General features: G+C 40.4%; 1 protein-coding gene across 1 annotated transcript in view; it reads left to right on the forward strand.

Moving 5' to 3' along the window:
• Positions 1 to 13,886, forward strand: part of MAN1A1 (mannosidase alpha class 1A member 1) — a 170,062-nt gene that overhangs the window by 38,069 nt on the left and 118,107 nt on the right. Inside the window, exons 3-4 of the mRNA XM_061131881.1 lie at positions 5,262 to 5,358; positions 8,270 to 8,385. Of these exons, the coding sequence (XP_060987864.1) occupies positions 5,262 to 5,358; positions 8,270 to 8,385 (213 nt within the window). The remainder of the gene's footprint in view (positions 1 to 5,261; positions 5,359 to 8,269; positions 8,386 to 13,886) is intronic.

Below are 13,886 nucleotides of genomic sequence, written 5' to 3' on the forward strand. Positions count from 1 at the left end.
TCCCCTTAACTAGTATACTGTTTTTATTCTAGACCCCTGGAAATCCTGGCTCAAACCTTGAAAGCAAGCTTAGTATTTTTTTTTAAAGAGTGTTTCTTTAAATTGCTTTAGCCAGGGCCTTCACTCTTGTTTGGCCAAATTCCCCATCATTTCCAGTTGCCCTAAACCTGGCCATTCTATTTCTGTCTGGCCCTTGAATTTTCAGTTCCTCTTCTGAGCCCAAAGCGGAGCAGGGCACAAGCCAGGGAGCTGGCCCTGGACCCAGAACCAACGACTGAATGTGTTCTGTCCCTCTGTCCAGGGGCTGCTGGGTGGACCACAGGGCTCTGTTGAATTTGGAGTGGGCTTCAGTCCATGGGGTCACAAGGAGTCGGATGGGTCCAACTGAGCACAGGCACACAAACAGCCTTGTGGAAAGGCAGAAAGCAAGTGTTAGTCGCTCAGTCATGTCCAGCACTTTGCTACCACATGGACTCTAGCCTGCCAGGCTCTTCTGTCCATGGGGATTCTTGAGGCAAGAATCCTGGAGTGGGTTGCCATTTCCTTCTCCAGGGGACCTTCCTGACCCAGGGATCAAACCCAGGTCTCCTGCATTGCAGGGGGATTCTTTATTGTCCAATGGAAAGGGAGAGAGAACTGATGTGTTTCAGTTTTCGAAAGAGAGAAATTGAGCAAGGTGCTGAATGAGTGTTTTAATCTGATACGGGGTAAAGTTGGAAGCTCTCATGACTGGGAGGGTTCTTCTCTGTGCAGAGCAAGGACAGATAGAAGGTGGGTGGACTCGGACCTTGCCCAGTATGCCGTCTTAAAGGGACAATCTTCCCAGGACTGTCTTAGGCAGCATCCTGATTCCATTTAGGGTAACAGGGTGCCAAATGCAGTAATTGTGGTAGACTCCAGGCCCGCAGTGTCTGTGAGTGCCGAGTCATACCGTGCTCTGCGTTCTGTCACCTCTCGTTGACATTGACCTCTTCCCTCCCCTGTGAATTTCCCTCCCGCTGAATTGCCCTGTCCCCCATGAGCGTAGCTCTGTGTCCACTTTCCTTTGCACCATTCTTGCTTATCTCTGTTTAACTCCTGCACCTGGTGGAGCAGTGAGGTGGAGGTGGGCATGAAAGCCAGGGATGCTCTTCAGATGTCTGCCTGCAGCCGGACGTTATCAGATCTGATCTCCTGACCATGATGTGAGGAAGATAATGCTCTTCATTTATTTTTTCATGTAGACGGTAATTTTTAGAGCAGCTTTAGGTTCACGGCAAAATTGAGTGGAAAGTATGCCATATTCCCATAGATCCCTGCCCTAGCACAACCCGATCCTCCCACACAGTTAACATCCTGCACTGCGGTGGGACCTTTGTTTCCTTTGGTTGTTGTTTTGAAAGATGAGAAACTGAGGGTCTGAGAGAGCCGATCTTAGACAGCAGGGCTCCGGCTCCCCCAGCTGAAGCCCGCCTGCCTTGCTCCCTGTGACGGCATCCACAGCACAGGGTCTCCTGGGGGCTCGGGGCTCCTGATCCTCTGAGCCTTCTTCCCACAGGGAAATGTAGGGAGCAGGGCTGCCCCAGGTGAGAGGCAGGGGCGGCTAGATTGTTGTCTCATGTTCACGAATCTAGACATTGTTTTCCAGTGGATGAGGAGAGTTTGGCCAAGCTGTGACACTTGATTTCCTGAAGTTTCATTTTTTATCTTGTTTCCCTTCTGCCATGTCCCCGTTCCACCAAAGATTAAAGTAAAGAAGACTGATAGAGTGATCCTAAAAATGTTTTCAGTTGAGATTTTTTATCTGGACGTTTCAGAAGTTACTTTCATGTGACAAGTAATGTCAAAGTTTGGTGGAAATTACAGGCTTTTAAAATTAGTTTGTTCAAAGCATTGATTGTAAATATAATTTTAAGAGCGAAGGCCACCAATTTCCACTTTATCAGGGCAATAGATTCAGCTCCCTCCCTCTTTCCCCTCTAGTCCTCAACCGAACCGAATGTAGCCCTCCCTGTCCTATGGAACAGCTGGAATGGGAGTGTCACTGAACTGGTTGTTCATTCGCGTCCAACTGTGCAACCCCACGGACTGCAGCACGTCAGGCCTCCCTGTCCCTCACCATCTCCCAGAGTTTGCCCAAGTTCATGTCCATTGCATCAGCGATGCCGTCCAGCCATCTCATCCTCTGACACCCTTTTCTCCTTCTGCCCTCAATCTTTCCCAGCATCAGGGACTTTTCCAATGAGTCAGCTGTTCACATCAGGTGACCAAAATCCTGGAGTTTCAGCTTCAGTCCTTCCAGTGAGTTCTCAGGGTTGACTTCCTTTCAGATTGACTGGTTTGATCTCCTTGCTGTCTACTGGACTGGTGCGTTTATTTGTTTGCATTTAATGGATGTGGAAAGTGGACTCAGATTAATTGCCTCACTTGGAGTCACACCAATGATGGCAGAGCTCGGATATGAACCCATTTTTTAAGATGCTTGTACCTGTGACCTGCTCTTACACGTTCCTCCTCCATGAACAGGAGGGTTTTTCTATGAGGACATACCACTGGGCAGTAAGTAAACAGTCTCAGCAGGAAAAGAGCCGTGCCTCATGGAGGAGAGGAAGATAATTCATCAACATTGAGCACTCAGCAGCATCGTTTGCAGTTCAGTAGCAGCTCTACAAACCTGGCATAATTCCCCTGGGCACCATGCCGATAACTGACCCCCCCTGCCTGCTTCCAGGTCTCTCTCTCCTTGCCTTCCAGCAAACTCATGGTTTCACCCCAGGTGACCAACCCCTGGAGTCCTTTAACAGGATGGCTCTTCCTCTTTATTTCACAGATTCCTGGAGAAACCAATGTTAGAGCTCCATACAGGGCACTTTAACCGCATTTGTTTTCTTTTTCTTTTCTAACTGTAACACATAGAAAATCCCATGGGGTGAGGAACCCATTTTGAGAAACGGGTCACAGCAGCTTTTGAAATACAGGCAGATAAGCAATTAGTGTCCAATTTTCCCTTGGGGATAAAAGATAAGGAAAGTTAATATATACTACAGTAGTAACTCAGTGAAGTTCTGTACCAGTGGTGCAATTGTATAAAATGATCATGTTTGACTAAACAACAGTCTTCTATAGGAAAGCTTTATGCTGTCTTGGAGTCATTAGTAGTGCATGGCACAGATTTCCATTCAGACTTGGAGTGGAAACAAATCATCGAAATTTTTTTTTTTTTCTGTTTTTGTGTTAGGTGTATTCCAAAAGCTTTTGGATTTATAAAGTATCTTTGAAACAGGAATAAAGAGTTTACCAAATACAGTACATTTAATGGGAAAACCAAATCAACCTGAGATGTAATCTCAAGGTGTTTATGTACCTAGAGTTCATGTACCCGGTCTTTTCAGAGGCTCATTGGTTTCTATTTGTGTGACGTGAGTTTAGTTGGTCTCAACATAGGCTTAAATTCAGTAGGTGTGTGATTATTCACTGTCTGCACAGGGCGCCACCTCACAGGTCGTGCTCATGTAATCCTTACATGCATCCTGTGAGGCACGACCTGTGAGGAATCACCCCAGATTTCCACATAAAGAAAGCCTGACTCATCCATGATTGTGTGACTAATTGGTGGTCATTATGAATCAAGTTATTTCACCTTCAAACCTAGGATACTTTTCCACAAAATTAATTTATAAGGAGAAAATCTCTAAAACACTACCATATACGCATTCTATTGATGGTTAGAAGATCAACAGTCTGGTTCATCAAAGGAAGGGTCTGTTGCTGACTCATCAAAGGAAGTTTATGCAGTGTATGATTAATGCCAATGGCTTTGAAGTCAGGCCAACACAGGGATGAGCCCCGGCTCCACAGCTGTGGAGAAATGTCATGACTTTGAGTAAACATGTTTGTGTTGTAACTTCTCAAAGTCTCGAATTTTTCATCTACCAAACAGTGACAATACAACATCATTCGTAGAGTGGTAATGAGAATTGAATACAGTACTGAACATAGAGCATTTAGTGGGGTACTGAGCAGATAGTACAGATTTTTTCGTAGCTGTTATTACTAACAGTAGTGGTGAGTTAGGAAGATCCTATACTGATACAGAGTGATTGAAGACAGATGTGCATTGTTATTTGGGGGGGCATAGGAAGACTTTTTTACTAATAAAATCATACTGATCTCACTGAAGATTTTTAGTGATAAACAGCCTATATATAGTATGTATAACTTTACTGATGCTTTTTAAGATATTTTAAAATATGGACCCAGATTAGAATATTTCCCCATTGTGTTCCTATTTTAGTTACTGTTGCTAATGGATTGGGGATAGTGGCATGAATAAATTCTGGACAGGTGAGGAGTCCTCAATCCTTTTTAAAAAATGTATACAAAAGTAAGTAGGTGAAGTATATTCTTGGAGTCATTAGAAACATCTGTGCAACTAAACATCTGTGTAACTATATAATAGTTACACAACTATTTTGATAGACTCTTAGAGAATAATTTCTTTCCTTGATTATTATTCATTTTCTGCTAGAGTTAATATCTACCACAATAGGTCAGAACTTAGTCTCTAAGCCAGGAGAAATTGATTGATTTTCATTATATATAAGTAAACTAATTTTGTTAAAATTAATAAAATTTAAAAATGAAAAATGTATACAACTAATTTATGGCAGAGAGTTTTGGACTTTAAAAACAGTCCTGGTACAAGACATCCTGGTTGGGAATATATAGAATTAGCTTCTTTTTTTCATTTCCTATATTTATTCAAAAATACTTCTCCATATAGTCTTGGTCAAGATATATCAGTGTTTAAAATAATAACTTTGGATATTTGTCTGTATATGAAGTACTGAGAACTTTATGCAAAAAAGGGGAATCTTAAGTATACAGTCCTTATAGATTTAATGCATTATGAGGATGAAATAGATAAATGAATGATTTATCTACTTAGACTTATCTATTAAGAACGATTTCATCCTTTTATGATAAGCTAAGTTTCTGTTGCTGGGAACTGACTTTTGAAAATGATATGTGTTAATATACGAAATAAGATTAAATGGATTAAAAAAGTCTCCATTTGTAGACATAAAGGGATGATGTGGATTTGTATGTTATGTGTGTGTTCCAGCTTATTCATACCATTGTCCCCCTTTTAATTATCATCATCCTTTTAACTAAGCAGTGAGTTTTAGTGTTTTAACCTTTAGATCATCAATGTATGATCTGTCTTGAAGCAAAAACATCTCAAATTCAAATTATAATCCCATTTTTATTTCTTTTCTCAGATGATGAAACATGCTTGGAAAAATTATAAACGTTATGCCTGGGGTAAAAACGAACTGAAGCCTGTGTCAAAAGGAGGCCATTCAAGCAGTTTGTTTGGTGAGTAGAATGTGCTTTGGCTCATTCCTGACAGTAACTTCTCTCCAATCGGCCGAACTTGTGGGTGGTGGAGAAAGTCTGTGTCCCCCTCCAGCTTGTGTTGCTAGGAGACTTGCACACCTGATGAGTTGTCTGCAGAGGTTGTGTGTAGTGTGTCCTTCAGATGTAGCACTGACTGCACTTTGCAACCACCTACATCCCTTGAAAAAATACTGATGCCTGGGGCAGACTTCCAAAGATCCTTATTTAATGGATATGGGCACAGTATCCTGATTTTTAGCTCCCATGTGGTACATAGCAGAGGAGTATTTGTTGGCTGCATTAACTGCTTCCTGTCAGATAAAAGCTGTGTCTTTATCAATAAGCTGGCCAAGGCAGCCAGCCGTGGTGACCTTCGCTGTGTCTCGGTGACTCTCAGCTTTGGCTCTGAATTTCTCTTGTTTGTGAGAGCAAGTGAGGATGGAGTCGTCTGTTATATGAACTTCCATTTATCCACTTTGGCATCATTTTATTGCTTTGGGTCCTCACAGCCTGCTTCTGTGATTAATACCTTCTCCACGTATTAATAACATTGACATTGTGGAGGTGCAGAAGCTAAGTAACAGAAGAATTAGATGGATTCCTTGGGTCGCAGAGCTCCCCAGCACCCGTCTCCCTGAACTTCATTCCTCTTCAGTTCTCACAATTTCGTCTATAAGTAACAGGATGAAGGGCGGGGGGAGGATGTGAATCTTGGCCTGATGCTTCTGAAATCACCATGGAAAAGCTGATGTCCTGTCTTTTAACTGAAGCTGTTAGATAGTGTGTGCTAAGTCACTTGGGTTGTGTCCGACTCTTTACCACCTTGTGGACTGTAGGCCACCAGGCTCCTCTGTCCATGGGAGTCTCCAGGCAAGAATACTGGAGTGGGTTGCCATGCCCTCCTCCAGGGGATCTTTCTGACCCAGGGATCACACCTGCATCTCTCACATCACCTGCATTGGCAGGCAGTTTCTTTACCACTAGCACCACCTGGGACGCCCCCTGTTAAACAGATCACATTCTGTAACAAGTAACAGTATCAGCTGACCCTATGTGCCACAGTGCCATTTGTGCATCTTCTCATTTAATCCCTGTTATTATGTGCATTTTATGGATGAGAAATATGAAACTGAGAGAACAGCTTGCCTAGTGCTAGCCACCTACTAACTGGCTGAACTGGTACTATAACATGAACCCATGTGTGACTGGCTAAGGTCAGAGTCTGCTCCTCATCACCCCACTGTACTTTTCCATCTATTTAGGACCTTTCCATGTGTTTGGCTCCCTTTCCAGCACTGTGATTAATAAACACAAATCTTTGCAAAGTTTATGACCTAGTGCAGAAGACATATGTACAGATAGTGAATTACCAAAGGACCAGGTGTATTCTTTGAACTGTGGTGATGCAGAAGACGCTTGAGAGTCCCTTTGGACTGCAAGGAGATCCAACCAGACCATCCTAAAGGAAATCAGTCCTGAATATTCATTGGAAGGACTGATGCTAAAGCTGAAACTCCAGTACTTTGGCCACCTGAGGCAAAGAACTGACTCATTTTGAAAAGGCCCTGATGCTGGGAAAGATTGAAGGCAGGAGGAGAAGGGGACAACAGAGGGTGAGACGGTTGGATGGCATCACTGAGTCAATGGACACAAGTTTGAGTAAACTCCAGGAGTTAGTGATGGACGACAGGGAGGCCTGGTGTGCTGCAGTCCATGGGGTTGCAAAGATTCAGACACGACTGAGCAATTGAACTGGACTGGGTGGATTCAGTAGATAATCATTGGAAGTTCTGAAAAACAGTAGACTCTGTGGTAGGGAGAAGGACATTGCAGGAACAGTTAGGGAGGGCTGGCTGGTCCATCACAGCAACTCACTTTAAAGGTGAAGAGAGTCAAACCTGGCATGGTAGCAGTACACGTGGTTTCAGATAATTCTAAAGTATGTTTTGAGGACCTGGTGACCAGTTAACATGGGTGGTGGTAAATGAAGAGAGAAACCCAGACACTTCATGCAGACTCACAGTTCTTAATCTTTTTATTGCTTACTGTAACTTTAAAAAAATATTTCCAGTTTTACTTTTATCTCTATGAAAGTTGTTCATACCATTAAGAAATCATTTAGTTGTAAATTTGCCATAATCTTTATTGAAGAGATTCCTTAGTTCTCTGTTAATACAGTGATGATTTTTAAATTTATTCTTAAGCCTTAAAAACATACTGAGTCTTTTAATATGGAATGTGGAGGTGAATAAGACATGACTTCTCTATTTTGAGAAACTTCACAGGCTAAAAGGAGATGCATATATATAGTTATAATGGGAAATATAAAGTGATGAGTGAAAGAGCAATGTAAAGTCTTCCTGTTGAGGGAGTTGAGAGGAAATAAATGAGACTCAGTCTTGGCTAGGACATGGGAGGAGAAGTTAGGATCATTCAGAGCTGCAGAGAGGGAGTAGAATTCCATTTTTGAGTAATGGTTTCTTAGAGCTATCACTAAACAATTTTAGATCTAATTATAATTAAAACAGTTTTGTGCAGGTGCACTTTGATGTAATTACATTAAAATTAATATGTGTGTTGCTCCTTGGTTTCAGGTCTTTTTTTTTTCTTGCTAGAGAATGTGATCACAAGTGAAATTTCTAAGAGATTTATTTTCTGCAACTCAGACTTTAAAGAATAGTGTACCAGTCTATAGCCTGTGATAATTTTTAGTTTGGTTTGACTCAACTTTTAAATTTTCTTCCACTGAAAGAACTTCAGACTGTGTTCAATATTCTTGTTTACTAATAAATTCAGTTATTACTCACTTCCTGTCCAAGGTATGCTCAGTGTGGATGTATGGATCTGTCAAAGGTCTTTTATTGAATAAATATTTTTCTGATATTTTCAGGTAGTATCCAAGGAGCAACAATAGTAGATGCCCTGGATACACTTTTTATTATGAATATGAAAGATGAATTTGAAGAGGCTCAAGCATGGGTTGAAGAAAATCTAAATTTTAATGTGGTAAGTTAAACAAAAGCTGCCTATTCAGTTCTTAAATCTCAGTTAACATGGATAAATTCCCCTGTGGGGCAGATTGTACCCTAGCAGAAACAAATAAATGCAGTTTTAAATAGTATCATACTGTATTCTTAACTTTCCCTACCTTACTACACAGATACATGTCTGGGTTTTTTTGCAAATTAAGAATGAAGAAATTAGTATTTATTAAGACCTACACATGACACATATTCTTGTTCAAGTCCCGCAGCAGCCCCAGGAAATAAGTATTATTTTCACACCTTTACAGATTAGAAATCAGAGCCTCAGGGCTTATCTAGACAATACAGATAGTTGTATGTCAGAGCTCTGAGCCTCACAGAAGCCTTGTGCTTCTGCACTGCACCATGGTGCAATATTACGACTTTGTTAGATGAACCTTTGTTAGCTAGAACCCAGGGTGTTATATGGTAAGCTGCAGTTCAATGAAAGACCACAAGAGAAATTGAAATAGAGAGGTTTATTACTTAACAAGTCCTGAAAAGGTACATGACTCACCTCCAGGGGCCACACAGGGAGGTCAAGGCAGAGTACAGACAGAGAGACAGGACCTGGGGCACATGCCTTTGTGACGGTAGGTGGAGTGCTTCAGGTTTCCGAAGGTAAGGCCAAATTGGTCAATTCAAACCAATTTAGTAGGTTCCAGTAAGGTCTTTTCTGAAGGGCACACAGAGGGTGGGCCCTGGGGGTGGGGGAAACGTGATCACAAGAGGGAGTCCTACCAGGAACTGACATTTGCTTTGTGACCCTGGGGCTGTTATCAAGGGCACACTCTTGCCTGAGGGGCTAGTGTTCATTTAAAGCCCCTGCCAGCCACTTGGCCAAACAAAATGGATGCTGAGTCAGTAATACCATGAAGCAGCTTATCTGACCACGCCACATGCATCCAGCAGCAGCTGCATCCACTTTCCCATAAATAAGGTTTTAAACTGTTTTGATTGTAGACCCTTATCAGTATAAACTTTCTTTTGGCTGTATCACGCGGCTTGCAGGATCTTAGTTCCCAGACCAGGGATCGAACCTGTGCCCACTGCAGTGGAAGAACAGAGTCCTAGTCACTGGATGGCCAGGGAATTCCCAATATAAACTTTTGTCAATTTCTATATGAAATATTTTTAAAACTTTGTACACATACTATCATTTTTAACAAACCTCAGTACCCACTGTACATCAAGGAACAGGTTCATAATTATGGGTAGTGAACATTTCTTGATAGTTTGGGACTACATCCTGTCAGAGCAAATCTAATTCCACAGTCATTGCTTTTCCTCATAATGAGATTAACAAAGAACTTGTTTTTAGAACAGGAAAAGTTGGCCCTGGTGATTTTTAGTCATTCACTTACATTTGCATCATCAGTATGTTTTTTTAAGTTGAGTTACATACACATACCCACACACATACTTTTTTCCAGATTCTTTTCCATTATAGTTTGTTACAAACTACTAAATAGAGTTCCCTGAGCTATATAGTAGGTCCTTGTTGTTTATTTTATATACAATAGTATGTGTCTCTTAATCCCAAATTCCTAGTTTATCCCTCCCCCTTTCTCCTTTAATAACCAGAAGTTTGTCTTCTGTGTCTGTGAGTCTGTTTCTGATTCATAAGTTCATTTGTATCATTTTTTTAGATTCCACATATAAATGATATCATGTGGTATTTGACTTATATCACTGTATTATTTTTAATCTGAGATTACTTTGCAGAAATTCTTGTAAGCCTCTTTCTATCTGCTAAGCATTTGCTGATATCTGTAAATCCCCATAACCAGGCACAAGTACCATGCTGTATGTTGAGAATGGACAGAGAAAGGGTGTCTCCCTGCTGACCCCTCTGCATTGTGGAGCTCTTCTTCTCACCAGCACCATCCAGAGTATTAAAGGCAGCGTAACACTGAGTCCTGTTCCTACCTCTTTGAATTAAAAACATATTCCTATTCCTCTAATTAATTGCCATAAATACCCCACTTTGGAAATCACTGAGTTAAAGAAGAATCAGATGAGCCTGTGCTTAGTCTGCCTATAACTGAATTTAGAATATAAAAGACACAGTATTCCAACATAAAGGGACCTTGGAAATTGACATGTTCTGTCTTTTTATTTTAAATATGAAAAAAACAGGCTCAAGGATTGAGTGATTTTGTAAGGTTCTATGCCTTTTTGGTTGGATATGACCTGTGGTAGCTCAGATGTAACCAATAGACCTGAGTGTGAAAAATTAAGGCAATGAACAAAAAGGTTTCTTTCTGATAATTTTTCCAGTAGTCCTATATGAATGTGAGAGTTGGACCACAAAGAAGGCTGAGCATGAAAGAATTGATGCTTTCAAACTGTGGTGCTAGAGAAGACTCTTGAGTCCCTTGGACAGCAAGGAGATCAAATCAATAAATCCTAAAGGAGATCAACCCTGAATAATCATTGGAAGGACTGATGCTAAAGCTCCAATACTTTGGCCACCTGATGCTAAGAGCTGACTCATTGGAAAAGACCCTGATGCTGGGAAAGATTGAAGGCAGGAGGAGAAGGGGGTGACAGAGGATGAGATGGTTCTATGGCATCACCGACTCAATGGACATGACTTTGAGCAAACTCCAGGAGATGGTGAAGGACAGGGAAGCCTGTTGTGCTTCTGTCCATGGAGTTGCAAAGAGTCGGATACAACCTAGCAACTGAACAACAGCAGCAGTTCTTTCTTAAGAGTACTTTTGCCCTTCCATGTTATTTCTGAGTAAACTCAGCTACCTACTGGTAAAGAATTATGGAATGTCTTCAGCTGTATATGGAGGAGAGAATGGAGAATATATTCCCTCCCCATCCTCTCTTCCAGAGGAGGAGGAGAATGAGAACTAGATTCTTCCAGAGTCTAATGATGGAAAACTGGAGGGTAGACTTTAGTGACATAGGCCTAAAGAGTATCCAGGTCCCTTGTTCGGCTCTTATGCCGTTGCTGCCCCAAAGCTTCCCCAAACACTGCAGCAGTTCTTTGCTTTTCATGTCCAGTGGTAGTCTGAGAAACTCTGGAATCGTTTATTTAAAAGGATGAAGCACAAAAGCCTAGCCTCTCACAGTAATAGTCAGGGTGACAGAAGGCAGTTGGCTGGCCTCAGACCATGACCAGGGGACATGAATGTGTTCCGTGGACCGTAAGGGCCTGTGAAGAGGCAGAGGGAATCTAATAGGGGGTATCAGGCTATTTAGAAGTTCCGAAGAGCAAATTCTTTGACTTCCTTACTTGTCAGGTAAAGGAATTAGACTATCAGCTGAGTGATGCCTCAGATACTGCGCTTTGTTTCTTTAAAATTGTATTTTTGTATTTCTGTAAGATTTTATTCAGTGACTTCACAGACTTTTATATAAAATATCATTTTAGAACTGGTATTGATAATCTTGGGCTATACCCTTCAAAACATACTTTTAAAAGCCATAGTCACAGGTCTCAAATTTCAGTTTATTTTACTGTTCCTAATGTGAGAGGTCTTGAAATGTATTTTTTGCAATTCTCTCTTTGAGTATTCAATCCATGGGGTTGCAAAGAGCTGGACACAATTGAGCGACTGAACAGTGACAACTTTGGGTATTGCTGTATTTTTCTTTAAAAATATAAAAGTTTACCAGTAACATCCAAATGATAATACTTCCATATTAAAATTAATAACATATAAATTCAGGACAACTATATTGATTTAAAGTGCTTCAGCTTACAGTCTTGTAGTTGGTTTTATTATGTCCCATAAAAGAATCTGTCCTGTATTCAGTCATTCTACCCAGAGATTCTGGCAGTTGTGTCAACAATTATTCTTGCTGAAAACATTGTTCCATTTATGTAAAGGAAGGAGAAATTGGAAAAGCTTAAACAGAGACAGAAAACTTATTTTTATGGATAACGTGTAGTATCATTCCAGCCTGGATAAATTATTGCTTGTTTTCAAATTAATGCTTTTTCCTGATAAGGTATTTTAATTGACAGTATAAAGGTAATGCAAAAAAAAGTTAATGCATCCAAATTTATTGCAAGGGAAAAATAAGAATGAAACTGGAATAGAATCACTGTTGTTGAGAGTTGTTTTATCTTGTGGTGCTCCTGAATATAAACAAATCTTACAGTCAAGAATAAATTTGTTTATATGTGAAATATTTGATTTGTGTCACTTACAGATATAAAGTACATGTTTTTTTATGGGTTTATACTGTCATTAAACAAAACTCATTTTCTTTTAATTAAGACATAGCAAGTTGATTGAATTTGCATACTTGGTAGTACAAAGTTCAAATGGCTTTAACAACTGACTTAAATCACTGAGATAATCTGTAGGTGCAGGGGCTTCAGGTAGAGCTTTGTATTTATTCCAAGTCTCTAAAGGCACGCAGGTCTGGGCAGAAAACTGTAAGGGTAGACTCTGGTGACTGAGTTTTCTGGTTTTAATTTGAAGTAATCCTAGGACAAGGAATCTAAAGCAGATCCTTGGCTACTTATTACTCATTCATTAATTCATGCATATATTAATTATGTACTCATTACCTTTTAACTTTTTAGTTTGTATTGGAGAATAGCTCATTAACAATGTTGTGATATTTTCAGGTGAACCCCCAAAGGCATTCAGCCTTACATATACATGTATACATTCTTCCCGAAACTCCCCTCCCATCCAGGCTGCCACGTAACATTGAACAGAGTTCCATGTGCTATACAGTAGGATCTTTTTAGTTATCCTTTTTAAATATAGCTATAGTAATTACCTTTTAATTGTCAAGTTCTTATCCTAATGAAGCTTATAGTCTAGCAGGAATAATAGTCAAATTACCTAGCTCGGGCCAGGTTTTTTAGGAAATAAAGAAAGGACAAAGGAAATTACTATTTAAAGAGTACTGAGACATACAGAGTATTAATACTCGGTGATTTTTTTCATAGATTACCTGATTTGGTCTTTGTGACACATTACCGGGGTTAAGTGGTGTTTTCCCTATTTTTATAAATGAAAAGGTAACTAATTATCTGCCCCAAATCATGCATCAGACAAGAGCTGTGATTTTTTATAAGATCTGCCTAACTCAGTGACCCTGTTTTTAGTGGAGAGGAAATGCCAAGAGTTGAGAAATACATAGGCAGCCAAAGAATTTGAGTCCCTCAAAAGTAGGCATGTAATCTTGATATCTCAGTACTCATTAGGATACATCATTCCATAGGTATTCACTAAAGATTAATGAAGTGATGAGATGTTGTTATCTTGTCCTACTTCCTGACAAACTGTGCTAGACTCAGCTAGTAGAGAAGCTGGCATGGAACATGGGTAGCTGCACTGTGTCATATTTTTAAATAGTTAGAAATGATCTGCAGTTCAGGTGCAACTGATGTGCTTTTTACCTAACCTACTTGCAGAACAAGTTTGTAGTAGCTCCTGATACAGGAAGATCATTAACCTAAGAACAGTAATCAGGAGTTTCATATTTAGGCCTTTGCAAATTCAC

This window comes from Dama dama, chromosome 28, assembly GCF_033118175.1.
Source record: "Dama dama isolate Ldn47 chromosome 28, ASM3311817v1, whole genome shotgun sequence".
Classification (NCBI taxonomy): Eukaryota; Metazoa; Chordata; class Mammalia; order Artiodactyla; family Cervidae; genus Dama; species Dama dama.